Source organism: Saccopteryx leptura, chromosome 3 (assembly GCF_036850995.1).
Source record: "Saccopteryx leptura isolate mSacLep1 chromosome 3, mSacLep1_pri_phased_curated, whole genome shotgun sequence".
In the NCBI taxonomy this organism is placed as follows: domain Eukaryota; kingdom Metazoa; phylum Chordata; class Mammalia; order Chiroptera; family Emballonuridae; genus Saccopteryx; species Saccopteryx leptura.
This window is the reverse complement of record NC_089505.1, coordinates 95,688,933-95,715,481: the sequence shown is the minus strand read 5'-3', so window position 1 is coordinate 95,715,481 and position 26,549 is coordinate 95,688,933. Positions and strand designations below refer to the sequence as shown.

The 26,549-nt window shown below is 52.8% G+C and overlaps 1 protein-coding gene across 1 annotated transcript in view; it reads right to left on the bottom strand.

Annotated features, from left to right (window-relative positions):
- Positions 1-25,855, bottom strand: part of IGSF21 (immunoglobin superfamily member 21) — a 244,573-nt gene extending 218,718 nt beyond the window's left edge. Inside the window, exon 1 of the mRNA XM_066372031.1 lies at positions 25,414-25,855. Coding sequence (XP_066228128.1) covers positions 25,414-25,483 — 70 coding nt within the window. The 5' untranslated portion in view covers positions 25,484-25,855. The remainder of the gene's footprint in view (positions 1-25,413) is intronic.
- Between the last annotated feature and the right edge of the window lie 694 nt (positions 25,856-26,549).

The following is a 26,549-nucleotide window of genomic DNA, read 5'->3' as shown; positions in this document are numbered from 1 at the left end:
AAGTGAAAGGGGGACATTTGTCTGATACAGAGATCAGGGGCTCAGAGAGGTGAAGTGACTTGCCTAGGGCCACACAGCAGCTGTGTGCTGAAGCGGGAGTTCAAGCTCAGTAACTCTACAAACCCATTTCTCTCCCACTATGTCAGGAAATGGGGGAGTGCCTGAGACAGGGGATGAACCAGGAAGGGTGTCCTGGTCAGCAGAGCCTGGATGGGGCCGGGAAACCTGGCTCCCCTTGACCGGGGTGCACATCTGGGCAGAGACCTGGCTTCACCCCCAGCCTCGGTGGATGGTTATCTTGAAGCCAAATCCAGCTTCTTCTTCCCCCTCCTCCCCCTCCTCCTTTATGGGGACGCTAATTTTAGCCAGCCAAAAAGTCAGCCTGAGCTTTTAAAAATGGACTGATTTATGCTCTTCCTTAATTGCTCCAAAAAAGTGCTTTGCATCTAGTGGGAGGGAAAATGAATATAACTCTATTTAGGTTAAAAAATTAAAGCCAAATTCTCAGTGGTCTGGCAAGAAGAGAGGAATGCACTTAACCCTGTCTCAGTGATCTGCCCCTCCCCACCACCCTCCTCCAACTACTCAGAGCCTCCCTGTGCCCCCCATAGCCCAGACCACACAGAGGAGAAAGCAGGGAAATGCCAGGGGTCCCCACCAGCCCCTCAAGTGAGGACAAGGGACTTTTTAAGGGTGCTCTGGAGAGAGCTGCAAAATCTCCTTCCCTGACAGTCCCTAGAGGCTGCCGGAGCCCAGACTCTGCTGATGGGGCAAGAATCTGCAGTGGTTTCCCAGCCCTGGGAGTGAGGGCATACCCAGGCCACCCCGGCCTTCCCTCTGCCTGGAGGCTGGGCCGCCAGCACTCAGCCCAGGTACAGCTACTGACCTTCCCAAGGGATCTCTAAGAATTCCATTCAACAAGCACTGAGAACCTGCCATCTGCCACGTACCATGCTCAGTGGTGGGAATCTAAGTCCACACGGCCAGAATGCCCACAGGACTGACCATAAATCTATGAGTTCCCTTAGTCATAGGTCATTCACTATCATTTCATTCATCTACCTATCCATCTATCATCTATCCATCTATCTTCCACCAATCCATCCATTCTTCATCCATTCTCCAACCATCATCCATCCCTTATTCATCCTTCCTTCATCCACCCATCCATCCATCCATCCACCCCTCCACCCACAAATCTATCCTCCATTCAGCCACCATTCACCCATCCATTCTCCATCATCCATGCATCCATGCATCCATTCATCCATCCATCCATTCTTTACCCATCCATCAATCCAAATATTTAATAAATGCATATTCTGTGCCCAAATAGTGCGAGGTTCTAGGATTACAGAAATTAGTTAGGGCAAATAAGACAAACAGGGATGCTGTCCTTATTGATTTCATAAAGTGGGTGAGTCAGGCAACACATATGACATTTAGTGAAGCAGAGACATCACTTGGATACCAAAAATCCATGCACAAAAAAACACACACGCCCACCTTCACCCTACCACGTAACAGGGGGTTGTCTCTAATAGGCAACCGCCACCTTCCCTTCTCCCTCCCCCATTGGTGGCATTTCCCAGGTGCTTCTCTGCTTTATCTCTTCTCTTCCACTGGCTGGAAAGGAAGACTCTGAAGCTACTAAGAGATAGCAAAGTCACAGATGAAAAAAGCCTGGATGCCCGAGTCTCCACATGGAGCAAAGGCGCCCACTTACAAGGATAATTGCAGTGTAAGCAAAAAATAAACTGTTGAGCTTGTGCCTGTTAAATGTCAGCGTGTGTTTCTTACAGCAGTAAGTCCCACCTTACCTAATATAATTAAATTTTACAGTGCACCATTCTGCAAACCCATGCCCTTCCCACTATAATAAAGTAAATAAAGGGATAAAACCATGTCATTTGAGTCTTACAACTACATGTGATGGCTAATAGTTGCCTTTATTTTTGGATGAGAAAACCTAGGCTCAGAGAGATAAATTAACTTGCCTAGGGTAACCAGCTGAGAGGTGGTGGTGCTAGGATTTGAACTTGAATCCCATTCATTTTATATGGCAATATGCTCCTATTTGGGGGTTCAGATAGGAAAGCACAGCTGGAACAGGAAGGCACTGGCTGCAGAAGCTGCAGCTGGGCAACCAGTGTGGGTTCTGTTACCAAACACATGAAAGAGAAAAACAAAATGATCTGACCCCGGTGTCCCTCCACCCCAAAGAGGCTGGACCCTCTTCCTCTAGCGATTGCTATTTTTCTGGAAGGGTTTCCCTCAGTCCATAGGAACCTCATTCCATTCTCTTAGGACCAGAGGAAGTGAAGTCGTCGAGACACTGGGTTTCCACCCCCGGGAGACAGCCGGCTCCCTTCACAGGCCTGGCCCGGTGCTTGGCAGCCCAGGCAGACCTCCAAGACATCTTCATTGCCGTCTATGGCTGCCAGAGCTCAAGGGTGCTCCAGGTCCCCTGTCCAGGCTGTCAGAGACACATACAGGGCTGGCTCAGCCATCACAGCACGTTGGCTGACAAGGGACAGCCCAACATGGACAGGCCCTAGAGGCAGGTGAGTGGCAAGAAGCCCCGTTGTGTGCTCGCAGAAGGGCTGCTGCTCTCCACTGATGGCCTGGGGCCAGGTTCCTTCTTAGCTAACATTTTCTTCTCCATGACTTTCTGGCTGTGGGACAAGGAGACAGTGCCCTGGGATGAAGGGTGCTGAGCTTTTGAGAGCAGACTGATCTGGGTTTGAATCCAGGCTCTGACACTCACTAGCTGTGTAACTAGTGGTCAAGTAATCAACCCTCTCTGAGCCCCTCTGTTTACCTACCTGTAGAGTAGGGCTAATCCTGCTTGCATCACAGGGGCTATGGGGAGGATTAAATGAGATAGTAGGCAACTGATCATTTAAGACGGGAGAAGCGCAGAATCGAAGAATGTTCTAGCTAGAAGGGCCCGCGGGGACCTGGTAGGGAGAAGGAGGCCCACCGAGAGTCAGGCACCTACTCTGGGGGGAGAGGAAGGCAGGTATTCCTAATCTACCCTAGTGTCTCTGTTTTCCCACTTTTTTCTCTTCCTGACCAGTTTCCTGCCCATGGACACTTCTCGTCCTGGTGGGGAGTGCAGAGCTGAGAAGGGGAGAGGCGGAAGAAAGGGATGTCCCTTCTGTAAGCCCCTTGTCACACTCAAAGGCCAGATCTCCTGGGTTTGTCCACATCTTCTGCTGGAGGTTGTCCGGCGCTGCAGTGGAAAGGACGCAGGCTTTCGCCTTTCAGAGAGGGGGTCAAATCCTGGCGCTGGTATCCCTGAGCACGTCCCTTTACCTCCGGTACCTATTCCCCTCTGAACTTGGGGACGAGGCCCCTGTCATGATGCTTGCTAGGAGGCCGAAAGGCCATGTTGCTCCAGGTGCGACTCGCCACCTGCTGTGGGGGGCACTGGCCGGATGGCTCCGCAGTCACCATCCCACTCTGTCTTCTTCCGCACACCTCACAGCCAATCAGACGTGCTGACTCCCACCCTCCACCCTCCGCCCTCCACCCACCGCCCACCGCCCTGTTTCTCAGCCTCTGAGGCTTCACCATGGGTGGGGCTGTGGCTGGGCTGAGAACTCAGTCAGCACTCCATCCTGGCCCAGCAGTTGGACCCATGTCCAACCCAGAGTCCCCACCACCACCACCAGCCCCGTTCACAGGGAGAAACTAGAGGGGGCGCACAGTAGGACTAAGTCTGTGGCGAAGACCCTTGGGAAGACTGGAGGGTCCGCCCTTCCCTACCGCCCATCTCTGCCTTTTGCCAACAGAGGTCAAAATTCTCCATCCTGACGCTTCCCTAGATGGTCCAAGCTCCTGTCGATTTCTCTCCTTCCTTCCCAACCTAGGCCCGGCAAGTGAGGAATTCTCCCGCCTCGCTCCGTAACGCTACACCACTAATAAGATTAAAACATATCTCCCTCTTACAGCATCGATTCATAGCACTGATTTACTGTTGCTTCTCAGCTGCTACAAAACGGATGCGCAAGCCACCACCTTAATCTCTATCCATCTCCTCACTGCCGGGGAATAACTGCTAATTAATACCTTTCTGTCTCCCAGCGCCTGCCAGCTTTGAGGGTCATCAATATGCTGTGGGTCCCTGCCACCCAGCCCACTCACTCTCTAGGCTCCAGCCCCAGCCCAGAGGCACCCTGAGGATTCCAGGTGGTACAGGGGGAGGTGAGGGTGGGCTTTTCCCCTGTCCTCAGGCCTGTACACAGATACACACGGCAAGTAAAGAAGAGGTGATGGCTAATCAGATGAGGCAGATCACACAGACCTCGGTTCAAATCCTGGCTCCTTGGCCAACTAGATTTTTCATTTCTGAGTCGCAGGCTCCTTGTCTGCAAAATGGAGAGTGGCGCAGGACCCGCTGCCTGGAGATGTGCGAGAATGCAATGAGGCGAGAGCATGCCCAGCACAGTCCCTGGCCGCCTGCTTCCCTGAGGAGGTGCCGTCAGGGCTGGCTGAGTTAGTGGTACTGCTTTAGGGAGCAGGTGACCCGGCCCTGTTCACAGGGAGAAACTGGAGGGGGCGCACACTAGGACTAAGTGATGGAGCAGGGTCCAGAGGAGTTCCATCAGGAGAAGGGGTCAGCTACAAACATGCAGGAGATGCCAATGTTAGAGCTGAGCCAGACTCTTCCTGCTTCTTTTCTTCTCCCTTATCAACTCAAAGCCACTTCTTCCAAGAAGCCTTCCTTGACTACCCAGTCTAGAGAAGCTGCTTGGCCCCCTAGCCCCTCACTATTCCACAGCCCTGATTCATTCTCCTCATGGTATGACACCATGAAAAGTTAGGGTATTTGTGTATTTGATTACTTCTGCCTCATCCACCAGATTATCAGCCCCCATGAGGTTAATCTGGTTTGGCGCCATCTCCTCGGGCACCTAGTCAGAGGTTAATAAGTATTTGATGAATGAATAACAAGTTCTCCATTAGTATTAGCGAGTAATAATAATGATGATAATAATAAGCAAGATGACCACTTCCTTCTTGCCTCAAATAAAGATCTGATTAATGCCCTCTCTCCATTAGTGGGGGTTCTCATTCAAAAAACACACTGTGTGTTAAATGTCTCCTAGATGTCAGATGCCTTATGTGATACCCCTATCAAGACTGGTATTGTTACTCCCATTTTACAGATGAGACATTGAGGCTCAGTGCAGTCCGATCTAGGTGAGCCACACTCCAAGGACTCCCCCAGGCCCCTGATATAGAATTGTATCACCTGTTGGGAAAAAGGGGGAACTGCTTCTCCACCAGAAACACCTGGATGCAGGGGCTTCCCTCCTGGCTCCCAGATTGAAAGCAAGAGCCTGCTGAGAACAAGGCATCCCCTGTTATCACCGGTGGACATAACACGACCAGCTGAGGAGGGACATCAGCTTGACCTTGGTTTCGAATGGGTGCGTGTGGAGGGTCAAGACTGCAGGACAAGGCACATCTAAAGTGTTCTGAAACTTTGGACTTGCCCTCCACTTCTCTGAACCCATCCCCTCCAGGAGTAGCTGCGTGACCAGATGGGGTTAGGACTGTGTGAACTGACAGGATGATCGTTCTAAACCTCCAATCTGTCCTCACCTGCAGGATCCCCTCCATCCCATCGACACCTGACAGCCCGGCTGGGGCCCCCGCTCAGTGAGGAAGGGGATAGGGGTGGGGTGACAAGCTGTCTGTCTGCCTCCCTGGCAGCAAGGGGTGGGGTGGGGAGGGCGGGGAAGCCCCAGGACTGAGCCTGGCAGATGTGCCCATGGAAGCCAGCACGGGTGCTTTTAATAAAGCATAACGAAGCGTGGGATCATAAAAGATTTCCTCTAATTCCAGGCTCCCTTGAGGGTGGGCAGCCCAGTTGGGCTGGCTAAGGAGAAGGTTTACAGGGGGTGCGCTGTGGTTGAGCTGAACATGGGGCCAGCACAAGGGTAGGGGGCAGCAGCCCCCAAGTCTCCTGTCCGGGGTCTGGGTGGGCTTTCTCACAGGGTCTCTGTTCCAGCTCGGAAAGGGGGGGGATCAGAGGGTTTTGTCCCAGATATGGTCCCCTCCTGCTGGTGACCTGGGACAGGTCACTGGCCCCTCAGCGTCTCAGTTTCCCCATACACTGAGTGACAGGAGGGTTGAACCTGAACAGGAAAGCTCCAGCATCTCCTGCAGCCCTGCTGGTGGGGACATCCTCCTCCTCATCAACTCCATTCATTTGCAAATTCCTTTCTGGCTGTAGGACTCTGAGTTCCAAGTAAAGCTGAAGTAGAAGCCCAGTTTTTTGTTTTTTTTTAAAGAGTTATTTTTTAACTTTATTTTATTTATTCATTTTAGAGAGGAGAGAGAGAGAGAGAGGGAGAGAGAGAGAGAACAGGGAGAGGAACAGGAAGCATCAACTCCCATATGTGCCTTGACCAGGCAAGCCCAGAGTTTTGAACCAGCAACCTCAGCGTTCCAAATCAATGCTCCATCCACTGAGCCACCACAGGTCAGGCAAAGCCCAGTTTTTAAAATAGGCAAAGAAGGGCTCTTAGCTTAATTGGGGACAAGGGCCCCGTCAGCCATCACCCTGACCCATGTGCTGGCCTCTCACAGTGTGGTGTGTGGAGGGGTGCCTCCATGGGAAACAGGGTTCCAAGGAGCACAGTTTGAGAACTGTGGGTCTGCCAAATCCTGCTGAAATCCTCTCCCCCTTTAAGGTCCAGCGCATGACTCAGGATCTGCATCTCTCCTAGTCATTACTAGACACACCTTGGCTCTCTCCATCTAGCATTTACTGTGGTCAGTGAATATGGCTTTTTGACTTGTTGGCAGCCCAGAGCCAGCACGTGACCTACAACATAGCCATTCAACAAATAGGACCAACACTTTGTAGACCGCAATTCTACACTTTGCCATTGTTCTTACCAGAACATGTTCTTCTTCACAGCAATTATCACTTCGCACTTCCTGTCATATACTCCTGTGCACTACCTACCCAGTCACACTCTCTAGAAGGTAAGCTCCAGGAAGGCAGGCCTCACCTTTCCCTTTTCCTACTCACCACTGTATCTCCAGTTCCTAACATACTACCTGGAACCGAGTAGGTGTCCAGTTGGATGGATGGATGGATGGATGGATGGATGGATGGATGGATGGATGGATGGATGAGTGAATGGATAGATGGATGGATGGATGATGGATGTCAAAGGAAGAAAGGAAGGCCTTAGCCAGGTACCACAGTTGGTTAGAACAGTGGTCCCCAGTCCCCGGGCCGCGGACTGCTACTGGTCCGTGGGCCATTTGGTACCGGTCCGCAAAGAAATAACAAATAACTTACATTATTTCCGTTTTATTTATATCTAAGTCTGAACGATGTTTTATTTTTTAAAAATGACCAGATTCCCTCCGTTACATCCGTCTAAGACTCACTCTTGACGCTTGTCTCGTAAGTTTGACAATTATATTTAAAAATACCACAGTTTTTACGCTGGTCACAAAATTTCATTTTGTGCATTTATCTGTCCCACCCTAAAGGCCAGTCCGTGAAAATATTTTCTGACATTAAACCGGTCTGTGGCCCAAAAAAGGTTGGGGACCACTGGGTTAGAATGTTGTCCCGATATGCCAAGGTTGCAGGTTTAATCAAGGCACAGACAAGAATCAGCCAATGAATGCATAAATAAGTGGAATAACAGATCAAGGTTTCTCTCTCTCTCCCGTACTCTCTAAAATTAATAAAAAATTAAAAAATATATACATATGTATATATATATATATATATATATATATATATATATATATATATATAAATAAAAGAAAGCAGGAAGGAATTCTCCTTTCCTTCCCTGAACGGGGTGGCTCTGCCAGGTCTAATCAGCTCATTCAGAATTTACAAAGTCTTTGGTGTGAATCGCTAAGGAGTCTGTAAGCTCCTGGAAGGCAACGTATTCGTCCTCCAGGTCCCACAGCATCTGCACAGGCTTTTATTAGTCCCATAAACACTTACTGCTGCCTGCTCTGCACCAGGAGCTATGCCAGGCACAGGGGACACAAAGATGAGTCACAAATAACCTCTGTGTCCCTCAGTGCTGTGAACATAGAAGAAGCACAGAAAATATTTGTTGAAAAATGAATGAAATGATGCCTACAGTGAGACCTGCATAATAAACAGGACTTAGTCCAAAGGAAGAGGTGGGTTTCAGCAGCAGGAACAGCATGTGCAATGATCCTGGGGCTGGTAAGAGCGCTGTGTCTTCAGTGCTAAGGTTCTGTGTGGCGGGGGATGGGGCTTTTCACCCAGCTATATGTCTCCCAGCAATTCCTCTCAGGTGGGACCCATCCTCCTCCTCCTAGAACACTATGCACAATAGGTTTCCTCTGAGGTCACATTTTCTGGGGTGTGAGCGGGAGGGAAGACCAGCTGCAGACCTTCCTGGTCACCTCCATGCCCACTGAACCTCACATTCATCTGCTAAGACCCACATACTGCACTAAATATAACCGTCACATATGCCTCTTCTGTCTCCTTTCCAAGGGAAATAACATTGTTTAAGTAAAGCTCTTTAAAATTTAAAAAGCTGGGTTGTGTGCTCTCTGTGGGAAGCTTTTAGTAGCATGCTGGAAAGAAATAATAATAATAACGAGTCAAGAGACAACAGAGCAGAACCGAGCTGCCACCAATGACTGCCATGGTAGGGAGAGGCCAGGCCTGTGGCCTTCCACAGTGACACAGTCCGGGGGACCCACGGTCAGCTCCAGCAACTGCTGGAGCTTCTGATCCCCGGAGAACCACGTAGTATCAAGAGGGAAGGTTCACAGGGCCCCAGAATCATGAAAGATCAAGTGGGAAGAGATTTCTGGCATAGAAAGCATAGCCATTTACTAGCTGTGTGACCCTGAGCAAGTGACTTAACCTCTCTGTGCTTTAGTTTCTGCTATAAAATCAGGATACAAGAAGTACACACCTCCTGGGGTTTGTGAAGATGGTGTAAGGAGCAGCTAACACAAGCAGGAGCTAGCCTGTGTCCCGTGCCTGTGCACACATAGGTGTTGCCACTTGGCAGGTAAGGCACAGAAGGCCCAGGCAGAAAGCTTGGACCTGGTTACATGCCTCTTAACTTCAAGTCCAGGAACCTTTCCCTCAATCCACATAGCTGAGAGAGGCCATTCTATAACCAGGTGGCTGTCCTAGCAACAGGGCCCATAATAGAAGGAAACATCTTTTAAAGAGATGAACATGGGTTAAAATTCACCTCTGCTTCCAGCCTTGAAGTCCTATCCCTACGGCTTCCCCACAATTTTCCTCTGTCTGCAAAGGGCAAATGGACCCAAGGTCTTTCACTGGCAAAAGGGGGCTTCTTACTTCCCAAGGTGGAGCCAGCAGGGTCTGAGCTGCTGTGAGTGCCCGTGGGCCTGGGGGTCCAGACCTGGGAAACCTATCTAATTGCAAGACTAACTCAACTCCAGCAAATGCACCTTTGATCTGTCCCTATGCCACCGCCAGTCTGGCTTCTTCTATCCTGCAACACCCACGCTCCACTCCTGCTTCCCAGACTCCCCTAGATGCCCCAGGCCCTTTCCAGCCTATGGATCTGTCTTTGCTGTTACCTCCTCCTTAAATTCCCCCTTTCCCTTCTCTGCCTGACAAACTCCTATGCATCCTTCAAGACCCAGTCATGTGTCACCCATTCCAGTGATACCTCTTTCTCTAACAACTCAGGTAGATTAGTTATTCCCTTTTCTGCCTTTGCACAAGGACCTGGTAAATATGTCAATTTTAGAATTTCCAGTATTATACTGTAACTTGTTTGTTTGCCTGCCCATCTGCCCCGGGAGACTGTGAACTTCTGAGGACAGGCACCGGGTCTTGTTTATCCCTGCAGTGCCAGCCGTGGCACGGGGCCCAACCCAGAGCAGGTGCTCAGTACACGGCTGATGAATGGAGCTGAAATGAGGCTGTGTCTGTGCCCAAGAAAATAAGTGTCTAGGGGAGTGTCCCCTGTCACTGTCACAGCTGCTCTTTAGCAAGGTCCACTGGAGCAGGGTGCTTCATCCCGACGGTGGGAATCTGGGGGCATCGAATGTGTCTTATAGGAAGTATATATTTTGGAGTAGATGGGACACTCCTTCCCAATTTTATTATACATCAAGGACATCAAGGACTCTTAGAATTGGATCATTCCAAATCACCTCTCTGTTTTCTGGACCTGAGGCTCAGAGGAGGGGGTCGGCCAGTCTGCAGCAAGTTAACAGAGTGGAGGAGAGATCTGGGAGTCATAACTCTGAGGCCGGCGCCCCTTCTACCAAACAGTGTTTTCTGCTGTGGCTCGCAGCCTGATGCGAGGTGGTATGGGGAAGCTTCTTCTCCGTTTACCTTGACTGCTCAAATTGTCTTTGATGAGGACATATTTTACCAGTTGAAATTCAAATAGTCACCTGTTTATTTTCCTATGAATTAAGAAAAAAATATAAATATGTACTCTAGATAACAAACCTCTACATTATACTTTTGCACACACACAAAAAATTGCCAACAAAGGGGATCAATTTAAATGTGATTTAAAGAAAATTATGAAGTAAGTAATAGTACGAATGGGATGGAAAGATGACAGAAGTCATCAAGGGGCGACTGAAGTTTGGTGACCTCGGCAGTGTGCCCAGGATCGGACCAGGACATGGCTCAGAGCTGACTCACCAGAGGGTGACGCTGCCCCCACTCAGGGAGCTGAGACTCACAGGTGACAAAAACTACCCCTGAGCCCCAGGGCTCCGCCCCAGGAGCCGGAGGTGGCAGCCCCATGCTCTGACGGAGGCCCGGCAGCCAACACGGAGGGAGGACCAGCCTGCTGGACATGGCCCCAAATTCAACTGGGAAATGAGCCTCATGAAAGTCGGTTTGAACAATCTGGGGCTGAAGTCTGAACAAAGGAATGTCACCTTGACCAACCTGGAAACTGAGAACCAAGGGGACTCTCCGCAGAGTTTCTTCTGAGGAATATTTGTCCCCAGTGAACAATCAGTGCCCCCCCACACACACACACACCTCCACAAAGGGTCTCGTTGCCACCACGCCAGTCGGCAGGATGAAGACCAACCTGCATCAGGCTGGACAAGTAGAGGAAGATGGCAATGCCAACAGACAGCATGTTCACAAGGGGCAGGGGCACTCTCTGTCTTGCCTGGAGCACTTTAGAGAGTGAGCCAGGGAAGAAACAGCCACTGGTATTTGTCCTGACGATGTCAGCAAAGCACAGAGTGTGTGGCTCGTGAATCCCAACTGGTAAAACGAGTCCTCGTCAAAGTCAGTTTGAACGGTCAAGGTAAATGAAGAAAAGGGACCAGACTAAAGGCACCTCGAGGGGGCCTACGGAAAGTCAGCTGGGCCAACGGAGACACCGGGAACTGAGGGAGCTGCTGATGGACGTTTCCCCAGGACACAGTTTTCTCCGTGGAGAAGGCAGCAACTTCCTGAACACCAGACACCCCACTGGGAAGATCTCCCTAACGTGTGTGGTGCCCTTAGCTTTCGGGTAAAGGGTAACGATCTGGCGGTCTCCAGGGCTCACTGGGGTCCTCCCTCTTCCCACACTTGCAAGGGTGGAAGCGTTCTGGCGTTCTGCTCTGGGAAAAGTAGCTGAGACGTGGATAGCACCTGCCTCACCAAGTGGAGGGAGGAAGCGTTGAGCCCATGCAGGTCTGATGTGGACCAGGGTGCACATGGTCAAAGCCAGGGGGGAACGGCAGGAAAGATGACCTGAATGTATGTAAGGAGAAAGAACCTCTCCTTGGGAAATTGGGTGGACAATAGACTAGAGAACAACGAATAGGTGTGCCCTGGGGTGGAGTCATCCATCAGTGAGATGGCCCAGGGCTCGGGAGAGATGTAGGGACATTGAAGAGTCTAGAGCAGAGACGACACATCTTAAAGGTCCACACGGGTAGTGGGGAGTGGCCAGTGTTTCCTCTCTGCAAGCCTCCTCGTTCTCCCAAACCCACGAGCCCCTGGAAAGCCAGCCCCCTACTCGTTTGCTACTTTTTGGCTCAGGAAAGTCTAGCTTGCAGCACAGGATGGGGCACGTGAATGTACTGCTGTTGATAATACAAATTATTAGCACCACGCGTCGCCTCGTGTCACCGTCGCCCCCACTCTGTTGGGTAGGTTGAACAATCCCCATTTCACAGACGGGGAAACTGGGGCTTAGCAGGGTGGTGCAAGAGCTCTGCCATTTGCTCCCCAGCTCACTCTCCTCCTTCTCTCTGCCGGTGCTCTGCCAGGGAGGCCAATCTGCACCGTCCTCCAATTGGGTTTGGTCCATGAGTGACACCAGCAAGAGACTCAACGGCAGAAGAAGGGTAAAATTGAAGTATTTCTCCCCCCAGCTCCGTGCCAGGTCCCCAAGAATTAATTGTATCTCTGTCTCCCAAAGCCACAGTCCTGTCAGGCAGGACTTCTTCCCAGTCTAAGGGTATGAACAGCTCCCACTGTCCCCAGCCCCAAGGGGCTGTACCATTCCCTAAACCCCAATGCAAACAGCCCTTCTCACCAGCCCTCCTCAGACTCCCCAGATGAGCCTGGGGTGTCCTGCTGGCACCCAATTCATACGGAGGAAAGTAAAAGAGCCTACAAAGTCACAGAGCTTACACACAGCGAGGCTGACACTCCCCTAAGTCTGCCTCCAGAGCCCGTGTGGTTCCACCGGAACTGGGGTTTCTCACCAGTAGACATTCACAGCCACCACAGTCACAGGCTGGCCATATCCACAAGCTACCTGCTCCACTGGGTACTTACCATTTTTTTCTTTCTTTCTTTCTTTTTTGAAGTGAAGTGAGAGGCTGGGAAGCAGACAGACAGACTCCTGCATGCACCCTACTGGGATCCATCCTGCAAGCCCCCTACCGGGCGATGCTCTGCCCATCTGAGGCATTGCTCCATTGCTCAGCAACGGAGCCATCTCAGTGCCTGGAGCCATCCTCAGTGCCCAGGGCCAACTTGCTCAAACCATTTAAGCCATGGTTGTGGGAGAGAAAGAGAAAGAGAGAGAGAGAGAGAGAGAGAGAGAGAGAGAGAGAGAGAAGGGGGAGGGGTGGAGAAATAGATGGTCATTTCTCCTGTGTGCCCTGACTGGGAATCGAACCAGGACTTCCGCACACCGGGTCGATGCTCTATCGCTGAGCCATCTGACCAGGGTCACCATTTCTTTTTAACATGACTCATTTTTTTTACTTACGTAAACCATTTTAAAAAGAGAGAGACTATCGAAATCACAGTCCCAAATGGCAAACCAGTCTCACATGCCTTAAACAGAGGGTGAAAGAATTACCATGAAAACAAAATATTTTTATTAAAAGTCTTGCTCCCTCTGGCTGGCTGAACTCTGTGGCCCCAGACAGATAAGTTTCTTTACTTTTTTTAGAAAGAGATTAGCGAGTGATAGAGGGTGCTAAAGAAATGATAGCATCAGCCTCAGGCTTTCTCCTTGGCACAGCAACAAGGACAGGACAAGCAGGAAACAGGGCAGGGCCCTCCCTCTGTGACTCCTTGTTATGCATGGCCAGTGGGCAGGTCCCACCTCCAAGAGGGCATTGCCCTGGGCCCACACTGTCCCACAGAGCTTTCCGAGATGGTAGAAGTGTCCTGTTCTACATCTGTGCTATCCAACACGGGAGCCACTAGCCACATGTGGCTATCGAGCACTTGAAATGTGGCTGATGTGACTGAAAAACTAAATTTTGTTGAATGCAGTTAAATAAAAGCCGGGGCACTTTGCTTAGTTTTCACGTAAATGTCCAGCTCTAGACGGGCAGCCCCATGGGGCCGAGAACTTGCCTCTTCATTCTCCTCTGGATTTCTACAACTCAATGCCTGACCCCCAGGAAACCATTCATTCAATTAATATTTGCTACACCCATGAATGAAGGAGTGAATATTACTGCTTCCAGCAACAAGAAATGGCTCTCTCTGCAACTCAGACTGTCCTGGGAACAGCAGATTCTGCCCAGTTAGGTTTGCCATTCTGCGACAGACCGCCGGGCCACTCAGAGTCCACGCGACAGGACTCAGGAACTTGCCACCCAGTGATGCCTCTTCCCCTGCACGCTGAGCTCCAGCCCACTTCTCTGCTGCCCAAGTGAACAAAGGAGTCTTTGTGATGTGCTCCGTGCTCGTCCTCCCGGGTCCCCCACCTCGCTCCCCCTCCCCACCCCTGTCTGGGATGTGAGGTGCCCAGTGACAATTAGCAACTTATCACCTACTTCTTCTGTTGGAGCCAGGCACCTGGCCTTGGGTCATTGTATAACCTGAATACCCACTTGTCCAAAAAACCTGCGCTGGAGCAGTGAGCACCCGTTCTAAACGCAGATGCCACCCACCCTCCGGTGGCACCAGCCTCTGCCTTCACTCCGGCAGTCAGTCCGTCCGTCTGTCCGTTGGAGCCCTGGCACTGCCCCCACCCCCTCCCCCAGCGCGATGCCAGGGCTGCCCATGATGGACGCCTTCCTCTGGGGCAGCATGAGGCAGAGGGGAGGAAGAGATGGTGCTGGTGAGATAATGGAGGCGCCAGGGATTGGTGACAAACAGCCCCATCGGAGCAGCGCAAGTGCCTCTGCAGAAAGAGAAACAAAAGGGCAAAGGGAACAGCTTGGCAAAGGAACAAAAAAACCCAGTGCCTCAGCTGCCTCTCTCCCTGGCGACTCCCAAGCCGCTCCTATGATTTATGAGGCTGGGGGGTCGCTCCCCACTGGAGTGCCGCCAAGATCCCCACCCCAGTCTGGGAAACACGGATGCTCCCTGATGCAAGGCTCTTGTGCTGGTGGGTTTGCCTGACAGAGCCCCGGGAGGGCCCCAGGACCTCGAGGGAGAAGTCCTGTCCCCCACATCGTGCACAGTGTGTGGCTTCTCTCTGGCCTCGGTTTTCTTAGCTTTAAAATGGGTGAAGGAGATAGAGCAGATAATCTCTCACTCCCTTCTGACCCCGGTGCTCTGGAATTCCAAGCTTGAAGACTTGTTTCATCCTCCACATGTACGCCCTCCTTCTGGGCACTGGGACATCTTCCTCTTCATGCCTGGGGACCTCCACCACACACTGGGGAGCCAACCATCACTGTGACAGCAGCAGCTGTTTCTCAAACCCCTTATACCATGTGACTCACCCTCCCAGCATCCCCCACTCCGACAGGCCACCATGATCAGCCGCATGTTCAGTGTGAGAGAAATCAAGACTCAAAACAGGCTCAGTGGATAGTGTTGGCCTGGCATATGGATGTCCCAGGTTCAATTTCCAGTCAGGGCACACAGGAGAAGCAACCATCTGCTTATTCCCTTCCCTCTCCCCCTTCTCTCCCTCTTCTCCTCCCACAGCCAATGGCTCAATTGGTTCAAGGCACTGCCAGGTGCTGAGGATAGCTTTGTTGGAGCACATCAACCTCAGGTGCTAAAAATAGCTCCATACTCAAGCATCGTCCCCTGATGGGGTTGTCTGGGTATCCTGGTTGGGGCGCATGTGGGAGTCTGTCTCACTATCTCTCCTCCTGTCACCAAAAAAATGAAAAGAAAAAAGAAAAAGACTAAAAGCCATGAAGAGGTCACCTACTGATAACCAGAGTTTACACATTGCATAAGTGGTGGAGATGGGATGTGAACCCTGATCATATGCAAGAGCCCATGGCCCCTAGAGATCTAGAAGCTTCTACCCAGGAGGGCCCCCTTTTTCCATCACCCTTGGTTCAGATCCCAGGTGGATGTCCCAGCTGAGCAGCCCCACTGCAGGACTTGTGATCTGAGTGGACCTGGGCAGGGGCCTGGTTTTCCCTCCTCGCCAGGTCTGGCGGTTCTGGGAGTGGTGAGCAGTTGCCAAATGATGGCATTTCTTCTGTGAGGCTATTGTCTCTTTGGGAACCCCAGAGCAATCGTTTACAACCTAATGGTGGCTCCAAAGAGTTTCCAGCTTCAGGTGGCCCAGAAAAGCCGAATGAATCTTCCTGGAGCACTGCTCGGGGAACGCCACTCCTCTCTTCCACTGCTCCCCAAGGCCCCGGGCTCAAATCCAGACCCCTTGCCCTGGCGCGCAGGCCTCTGCCAACAATGCCAGCCTCGTTCCCACCTTCTCTTGAACACCTTATGCCCGGGCGAGAGCAGCTGCTCACCCCCTCCCAACCGTCACATATCCAGACAGCGTTCCGATTCCATCCTCCGGGCCTTTGTACAGCCTGTCCCCCCGCCTGCGACTCCCTCCTTACCTGTCAAGATCATTTCAGTCCCTCAGAGCCTTCTTAGTATCCTCCCTGTATTGGCCATTTAGTATATATGATCTCTTAATGTTCTCCAGTGAGTTTTTTTCTGTATGGGGTTGCCAATAACCTGAAACTCCTTGAGGGGGGTCTCTGCTGGTCCAGGACAAGGTTGGGGCATCTGTTCAATTAGTGGAAGTGACTGGATCCCTGACTTGGCTCCAAAACCAGCTTCCAGGAGACGGAGAAGAAAGGGAGAGCCCACTCAGCCTCTCAGGGAGACTCCATGGTTAGCCGAGCCCATTCTAAGGGGTCAGGAGGGAAGGAGGGACCGATGACTAAGGGTCAATTACATGCCAGTTGCTTTCATGTTGCATCCCACCACACCACCCTCCATTTTCAGAAGACAAGGGCATCTCGACCCAGAGAGGTAGTGACTTGTCCAGCTACACTCTGCTAGGCAGTGGCCGTGCTAAGATTTGAACCCAGTTCGGACGGGAATCAAAGTACGTTAACACCAAGCTCAGAGACAGTGATTGAGGAAGGTTGGATCTGTCCAGTGGTGTGCTAGCAAATGTTTGACAAACAGCTCTGAGGTGGGAGGAGTCCTAACCTGAGATGTTTCCTGATTTCCGTGGTGTAAACACTCCTGCTCTGATCAATTTCAAGCTATCTAACCAGATCAACTCAGAGTTGAGGAGAGATGTGCAAATCAACACCTGGATGTGAATCCGGCTCTGGCCTAACTAGCAATGGGACCTTGCGCAAATCACACAATCTCTAAGCCTCATTCTTCTTCTGTAAAGCGGGGAGAACATTATCTCCCAAATGTAAGTTTCTGGGAGGATTTAGGATAACATTGTGTGGCTCAGGGCTTGGCACATGGTGGGTGTTTAGTGCATGTCTTTTTTTTCCCCTTCTCTGAATTTCTTTCTTCCCCAAACCCCACCCTCATCATTAATCAAGGACGGTCCCCTCCCCCTACCAAGGAGAACTCAGAAGGAAGAGGAAGCCTTTTGCTGTTCCCACCACCTTTCTACTATTGGCTCGTCCCCCAGATGCGAGCCATGATGCCAACGTGAGTGATGGAGGCCAGAGCTGAACAATGAACACCTTCTCACACTGGGAAGGACTTCCAGAGGTGACTGAGCAGGGCCAGGAAACAGGCCCAGCCCTAGTGTCTGCACCAAATCTCAGGGTCAGGGGAGTCCTCATTCATTCACTCAATGAACATATCTTAAATATCTTCTCAGAACCAGAGCCCATGCCAACGCCAGGGATGCAGAATCCAACTCTCCAAAGCTCTCTGTTTAGCCGGGAAACCAAGCTACGACCACCTCCAGCTCCAGAGGAGGGTTGTTTCAACCGTTTGTCCAAAGTGCCACTGCCAGCAAGCACACTTAGGGGACACCAGAGTCATCAGGGCTGGGGGAGTCGTGGAGGGTGGGAAGTGGGTGAGCGGAGACTTGGAAGTAAGTTTACTGGGAGTCAGGGGCTGTGCTGGCCAAGGATAAATGTTTGCTTTCTATGCCAAGAAAGAGCGGAAATGGGGGAGGAGGTGGACGAGGTGAAGAGAAGGCCGGAGACCTCTGAGGCAGGCCCAGTCTGTGGGCTGGAGACACAGCGGGCTCTGGTCTCCCTGCTGTGTGACCATGGGCCCATCAGTGTCCTCCCCCGTGGACCAGGGATGTTATCACCCATTCAGACAGCAGTGGAGGAGGGAGGAGGTCCCATCAGCAAGGTGGGGACAACAGCACCCAGCACACAGTGCATGCATTCTGATTGGGGTTTACTGGCCTGTGAGCTCCTGGGGAACTGGCCATCTCATTCCAGACCCCTGTGGACTGAGGGAAGCAGCACAGTGACTGGGGGAGGGGAGGAAGGCCGGGCTCACAGCCACCAAAACCAGGTTCCAGTCCAGCCACTTCCCCCTACATCTTTTCATCTCCCTAAGCCTCAGTTTCCCTGGTTGTTCAATAGGCTCAGGAGTAACTGCCTTCACGTCTGATATGAGGACCATGTGGGACGACAGGACTGGAGCATGTTGTCAGCTCTCAAGGGCTATCAGCGGGTGGAGAGCTGGGATGTTGAAGTCAGCGTCTCCACCACTCTGATTATTTTGAGTCTCCAAGAAAGACAGAAGCAGAACTTGGCTGACAGAAAGTCCCCCTGTCACATCCATCTCAATCCCATGTGCCGTAAGTCTGCCCATACATGTTTCTGTAGTAAGCCATGCACCCAGGCCTCTTCTAAACCAGGACACACAGAAGCCAAAGGTGCTGTATTCATCTGAACAACCGGCCTCTCCTGAGCCCCCGCCACGAGTTTCCCGGGGAAGATGCGATGGCGGGCAGGACCAGACAGTGTCCCTGCCTTCATGGAGCTTCTAGTGTCCGGAGGTGGGGTGTGGGAGGTTCGTAGTGAGACTGGCTTCATCACCAGATTTCACTGGGAGAAACAACTTGGGTCTTGGATGGCTGTGTGTGTGTGTGTGTGTGTGTGTGTGTGTGTGTGTATGGGGGGGGCAGCAATGCCTCAGGCCTCCAGGAAAAGGCAGGGAGCAGGTGGTGGGATTGGTCACCCCCAGCCAGCGGGCCACACATCATCCTCCAGGTGTTACCAAGAGTGGCTGATCGGCGGCTCTAAGGCTCCTCACACCTAGGGAGGCTGTCAAGTAGGGTCCTTTTCTTACAAGTAGCAGAAATCGACTCTGGACAACTGAAGCTGAACTGACAGAACAGGACAAGCTGAAGTCTTAGGTCATGGGAGGACCCAAGCCACCTGAGCTTCAGAGGCAATGGCACAGCCATGGCTAATACTGGCAGCCCTCACCAGAGCTGAGGGCTGTGCCTGGAATGACTGCCTCCCGGCACCCTGGGAGTTGGTCCCATCATTATTTGGGGGGGGGGAACCAGCAAAGTATAGTTTATTGGGGGCCCCCACTGGCAAGGGGGGCTTTCCAGTAATCCTCAGTCTTCCTGACACTCTGCTCAAATATTCAGATTCCAGGGAGAGCGTGTCTGATAGGCTCATCTTGGGGGTGCATGACCTGATTGCGCCACCTACCAAGACGGCAGGCAGGTGGGGGCGGGGGTAGCATAATTCCCCAAAGCAAACCTGGTGTGTTACCAGGAGGATGTCATCACCGCTGGGGGCCAAGCCCAAGACCAGATTCCTTTCCTGGGTGTCACACTGTCCTTTCCCATTCCTCTGGACGGCTATTCTGTACACTTCCAGCTCCATACACATTGTATTTACAGGGGCTCCTCGGGTTATGACACGGTTCTGTCAACAGTGACATAACCTGAATCCTGGTGTAAGACAAAACACAGCCTAGCCTAACACAAACAGAACACTTGCTTTTTTAACAGTCCAAAACAGCCTAGGTGAGCACACTGGGGGACGCCAACACCCTCCATACTTCATGTTACTGAGTATTCTTCCGCCGCACAACGGAATGAGTTCGCCCACGTAGTCCGTAAGTACGACGCTAATGGCTAAGCTGAAACACTCATGTCTCAATTTTCTTTAAGTTTTTATAGAGGTGAGCATCGTAAACTCGAAACATATGTCGAGACTGTCGTAACCCGAGGACCCTGTATTTGCTCCATCCATGGAACTGTGGGCAGGAGGCCTTGGTGATCACAGGCCCCTGTGGCTACGGGACCCCACCGGAGTGTGTAAAGGTGGGTTCCAGGATCTCGTCTCTCTGTTTCGTTCCCTAGAACCTCACCCTGGAGACAGATACCTCTTAGGAAGTGATGCCACATGTTTTGCCACCAGCACCATCTGTCACTTAAAATGGAAGGCTTTGCATCCTCTTGCAAATGGTAGAGGCCGCTGCATCCCCCCTTCCAAAGGATGAAAAAATAAATAGTTTCTCCTCTCCTCTGGAGCAGCAGTGTCTCTGGATTGCTTCAGACCTGGGTTTGAAACTCCCAGTTCTTCCACTTAAAAAGGATCCTGAGCCTCATTCATTATTTAAGAAAGAAAAGAAAGAAGAAAGGAAGAAAGAGAGAGAAAGACCCTGGGCTTCTCGTCCTCATCTGCAAAACGTACCTAATGATACTGCCTCATGGATTGTTGAGGGGCATCTAATGCATAAAGAACATCCCATAGGTGCAAAATTCATGGCGATGTATCAGTTAATATCACTCTTTTTCCTCTCAGCCTCAGTTAGACTCCAGGGAGACAGCCTTGAGTTGAGCTGGTCTCTCCGCGCACGGTCCTGCCTCTGGCTCTTTGCACGCACAGCTTTCTCTCCGTGACACATTTCCCCCCGCAGTCCTCAGCTCATTAATGTCCTCCCTCTACTTCAAGGTCTAAATTTCTCCCTCCTCTCCGTAGCATCCCCTTAACACCCCAAGTAATCACTCTTCCCTCAAGAACTTCCCGTAAAGGACATCAATTCACTTGGCATCTAGCAGGTATCAACAAATTTCCAACCTGGACTGTCATTCATCTTTTCAAAAAGACGCTCAACTTCTCACCCCACGGGGATGAGGGTCCCGGACTTAGGTCTTTCTCTTTTCAGATGTTCCTCGCCCACTACAGATGCCCATTCATTCTCTTGATGATGACAGGGGGCTTTTGGGGACACTCCCTCTCCCATCTGTACAGATGAACACACTGGATAATTCTATCCCAACGAGGGTCTGGGAAGGAGTAAAACATCTGGACAGGGAATTAGATACAGTGCAACTGTCCATGTGGCTGGGGCTGAGGAAGGGACCAATGGCCGTTCTGGAAAGAGTCAGACAGTCCTCTGTCTAAATCTTTGTTTGCCGTTTACTGATTGGGTAGCCTTGGAGAAGTCACTTGACCTCTTTGAGCCTTAGTTTTCTCATCTGCAAAATAAGGCTAATTTTACCTCTCAGGGTGGTGGCAAGCAAGAACATGTGGCACAATGCTTGACGTATAGAAAGCTCGGTTAAGGTCAGAGATATAGCCCCTTCCTCCCTCTAATTGGCGAATCAATTTTCCACTAAGCTGTCAACACCATAAAGGCAAGGACTCTCCCACGGTGTTCAGGGCTGTTACCAATGCTTAGCATCATGCCTCACACACAATCAGTATGCAGTCAACATCGGTTGGGTGCATGAATACATGAATAGCAAGGAGGCCTGAGGATGTAGCAGAAGTGGGCAAGATGGTAAGGCAGGTTAGACATCTACATGGAGCCCAGGAAACCCGGTTAAAAGATGTAACCAGCCTCCTCTTTGTTCAGCTCTTTGTTTGGCCTCTGCCTTTGAAGTCACAACTGCTTATCCAGAAACCTGAGCAAGTCGCTTAAACTCCTCCAGCTCCATCCCACACTGCCCCCCAGTCCCCGGAATTGTAGTTGGGTTCAAGTGTGTATGAGACAGATGCTCTGAAAAGTCTGGGTAGCCAAGCCAATCCAAGGCATCACTGGTACCTCACACGCCCCTGCCCACACGCCCTGCCCACGGGACTCTCTGCAGCCCGAGAGAGGGATTGTTGGAAGGAGAAAGGGAGCCTGGGGCTGGACTGGGTTGGAGCTGAAAGGAGCCAGTACCCCTGTCATGAACAAATCTTAAACTCTGACCTTTACTTTCCTAATCTGTGAAAAGTGGAGCTTCAACCCATTGCACAGTCTGCATGAGGATTGTGAGGCCACTAGCATGTGCTGGACACATCGTGGCTGATCCATATAATCATGGCTGTTGACAAAAATGAAAACCCAGCTACGGTATAAGAAAGGAGCAATCTTAGATGGTTAGAGACATGTGTGAGGAAGGATTGTTAGATGCAGGGTCTCATCATTGCATGGACCAGGCAGCTCTCCTTTTGTGCCTATCATCTTGCCTAAGGTGTTAAGATTGGGGGGTAGGGGGTGATAATCAGTTTTTACTCTAAGAAGGTTCTCCTGCTTAAAAAAAAAATAGAAGTTTCAGAACCACTGAAGAAAGTGATCTGTTAGGTCGCTTCCAGCTCTAACAGTCTCTGCTCTAAAAAAGGAAAACTTAGTTCAGTGTCTCAAGAAAAACTCCAGTTTGTATCGTATCTGGGGTGGGAAGGAAGTGGAGTTGATACCTGGGGGTGTGGCCAATCTAGGGAGCAGAGCAGCTGGCACAGGGCAGGCCCCTTAACACTGCAGAGCTGAACCCCACCCAGAACCCCACCCCCCACACCCCAACCCCGCCTTGGGGTGGGGGATGGGGAGGGAGGATAAATCACACCAGTGGGAGAGCTCACAGCCTGCACCCCCCCCCAAGTCTCCGTGAAGTCTCAGTGTTGTTGCTGCCCTGGCCCAGCCCAGCCCAGCCGGCCACCCCCGTCCAGCCTACCTGCTGACATGTGGTGGTGAAGAGAGAACTGTCAGGGCCTCTGCTGCGGCCTTTGGCTCTATCTAACTGGGCCTGACCACCCAAGACTCTGCTTACAATTTCCCAGGCTGAATGAGGCAAGTCCAAGAACCATTCTCTTGCCCCCCCCCCACACACACACACCTGGCCACTTCACAGGACTTGCTTCCCAGAAGTGCCCCATTTAGGCGCTCCTGGGTGATCTGGGAGCCCTGAAAAATGTGGGTTTCTCCTCTGGAGTCAGATATTGGGGAAGGGGAGCCAGGCATAGGAACTTCCTGCCCAGCCAGACCTATGTGCAGCAGACTCCTTTCTCTTCCCAACGCAAATACCCACCTCTCCAAAGTCGATTGAACCTCTTTGCTTTGCGACCAAAACAGGCAGAACAGGACAGGACACAATGGCCATGCCCCTACCTAGTAGTGACCGCCATCATCCCCCACTGGGCAGGCATGTTTTGGAATGTTTGCTCTAGGTTCTACACTCCCTGCCTTCCGAGGCAGCTCCTGGCAGGTGGAGCGGCATTGCCACCTGCCAGGTGTTAAGACTCTTGGTCACATCCAGGAAGGGCGCCCTCCTCCGGCAAGGGGGCCTCTCACATCTCTCCCGGACTTTTCTTGTATCCCCGCCCCTCGTCCGCAATGACTTGGGTGAGGGAAGGAAGGACCCCACCCTCATGCACTCCTGTCTACTCCACAGGAGAAGAGACTGCTCCCGGGAGGACCAGGACACCTGCCCGCGCCCCAGGCTGGGAAAGTTTCGGGTTTGCGATCGGGTCCGCGCTCTTCCTTCACCCTGAGCAGCGGAGCTCAGAGACCACGCCGGTTCCCCAGCCCAGATGCGCTCACCCTCGGCGTCCTGACTCCCCGCCTCCCTCAGTCTGCAGAGGCAGGCGAGGAGGCTCCAGCACGCCGGGTCAGCTTTTTCCGCAGCGTGGTAGCCCGAAAACCGCTGCTCGCGGATTCCGGGGAGATTTTGTAAGGTGGGGTCCTGATGGAGCGGGTTTCACACCAAAGCCTTTCCCACCACTGGCCGCCATCCCCTCTCCTGCCGCGTTCCTCTGTTCTGAGCACTGGGGGGAGGAGAGGGGCTGGCGGGGGGAAGGGATGCTCCACTCCTGCCCCCAAGTCCTAATCCCTGCAACGTCCAGGTGAGGGCTCCAGTGCCTTTAGACAAAGCCCGGTGCCTTCCCGGTAGCGCCGGAACCGGGACAAGTCCCCCCCTCCCTCTACATTATAACCTTTCCTTCTAGAGGCATCTGAGAAAGGGACCCCTCACCCCAACGTTTGGAGGAGATTTTGATTCGCTTTGAAAAGTCTCATGTTCCAGGGATAGGGCGACAAAGTACAGGGCTTGCGTTTCTTCTGGGTTACACTAACCTCTCCCCCCTTTCTGCTAGCAGGACCACCATTCAGGCTCAAATTCTGCAGCTCCTCTTATTCGCAGACCCAGCACTCTCCAAGGACCCTGGAGTGGAAGGGACTGGGGTTATTTTAGGGGGTACCCCTTCCTGGCAGGCACTCTCAGAGCCTGGCTAGACACCACCCATTAGGGAAAAGCGTTGGGCAGAGGACACAGAGTAGATCCTCTCCCACTTCCATCACCCAGTTGGGCTAGGGGCTGAGACCCTACTGGTCACAATGGCTACTTTTTGGCACCCTGTGTTCCTTTCTCCCTCCATGGCAGAAGCAGGCTGTGACTCCAGAGGGACTGGTTCTGGCCACTGAGGTTTGACACTAGGCTTAGGGGAAATCGAGGACGCAGACCCTCTAGTCTCCTGGCTCCGGCTCTTTGCTGGTCCCGCCTCCCTCCCGTTTGGGCTTGTAGCCAATACGTGGGCCCACTGAGCGAGAGGTGCTGGAGTCAAAGGGTTTGACTCCCGCAGCATTTAAGACCCACCAGCCGGTGGCGCCGGCGGGGAGGCACCAAGGTGGCCACGAACCCAGGACCCCGGAGCTGCGGAGCCACTGATCGCTTGCTCTGAGGACCCCTCTTGGTTTCATCTTCCTTCCAGCTGGTTCAAACTAGATGGGACCAAGTCCATGCGGGACACACACACACCACACTGCTCACACCTCCTCAGCCCCCGCCCTCCGGTCCACGATCCATACCTACCTCCCCCCATTGGAACCATACGCCCCATCGCACCGCACACACTCCCATCCCACGAAGCAACACAACCCCACGCGCCGCACCTCTACACGACTGCCCAAGTGTCACATTCTCACCTGCTATGCATGCACACTCCCTCCCCCTCGCCACAGAAATACAGTCATTTGCTGTCACACACCCCTCAAGAGACCCGCACACATGGGACACGCGTGAAACGCCACACCTCACACATTCACCCACCCTTTAACACGTTCACACATACAGTGACACAGGCTCCCACACTTCACATCCTCACAGAGAAGCTGGCACCCGCTCACACCCCCAAACACTCTTGCTCACACTCTCACACCACCTTCTCCGTGTAACTGACACAGACGCTCAAACACTCCTCCAGACACTCTCTCACTCACACACCATCACACACACTCACATCGCTAAATACACTCTCGCACCCTCTTCACACACAGCTCCTTCCCGGACACTCTCACACGTAGATGCAACAAAGACACACGCTTGTACACACACACACACACGCACACACGCACACACGCACACACGCACCCTGGCACAGACCCAGAGTTCTCTATCCAGAGGAACGTCCTCCTTCTCGTTAAGCCGACCGGCTCCACAGACCCCCACACCAAGACCGGTGCTCGGACCCGGAGCCTTTCCAGAGCGACCCCGGCCTGCGCCCCTCCCCAGCGGCCCGCCCCCACGCGCGTCCCCCGCCAGGCTTCCCGCCGGGCTCCCGCGCACTCACCGCGCGCTCGGTCCAGGATCGCGGCGAGCAGCAGGCAGACGAAGCCGTGGAGGCTCGGGGCGGCTCGCATGGTGCCCGGGAGCTGGCGGCGGCGGCGGGGCGGCGGCGGTGGCGGAGGCAGCGGCGGCGGCAGATCCCCTCGCCATGGACTCAGGCGCGCTCCTGCCTCCGGCCGCCGGCCGAGACACTGGTGGACAGCGCGGGGCGCCGCGGGGGCGCCCCCATGCTGCCGCGGCCCGGCCGCCGGGGTGCCCGGCTCCACTCGGCTCGGACTCAGCGAGGCGCCGCGACCCTCGCTCTGGGCGTCCTCCGGGCGCGTCGCGGCTGTTGGCTCCTGGCTCTTGGCTCTTGGACTGCGAGCGGCACCCACTACGGCCGGGAGTAGGATCCGCGGCGGCGCTGGAGTTTGGAGCCAAATCGCTTTCTCTGCCTCGCGCTTGCCTCTCCCGGAGGCGCGAGCGCCCCCCTCCCGGTTCCCTCCCTCCGTCCCTCCCCCTCTCCCCGCCCCCCGCCCTCCCTGCCCTCCCCTTGCCGCGCTCTCCTCTGTATTATACAGACTTTTCTTTAATCCTTTCTGGGCTGTTCGGTTCTCGTCCGCTAAGCCGATTTATTGCAGGGAGAAGGAGAGCTCTCCCCTCCTCCCAGTACCCCTCCTCTTCCTCTCTGTCTCCCATTCCCTCTCCTATCCTCAGGTTCTCCCCCCCCCCCAATTACAACTCACTTGCAGCCCTTAGCTTCATAACCATCTCCCAAATAACCGAGCTCCCCTGCCCTCCAGAAGTTCCATCTGACCCCTCTCCACCTAATCCCATCCCTGGGATCCCTCCACACACACTACTACCCCCCAGCCCCACCCCAGGCTGATGAGGGAGGCAGCCTCCTAGCCTCCATGAGAGGGATACCAGCCGCGGTAGAGAAGAGCAGGCAGGGTGTGGCCCAGGTCTTGCCCTATTAATGCCCTTTAGTAGGAAAGATTAGGGACATCAGTGCTCTGAAACTTCCCAAATTAGGGATGTCCTCCCCGGGGAACCAGGAAAATGGGATATGTTTTGTCCTCTCTTACAAGAAAAGCCACATTCTTGGACCCAGCTAAGAATGGGAAAAGTGAGACCACGTTTTCACATTTTTGGCAGGCA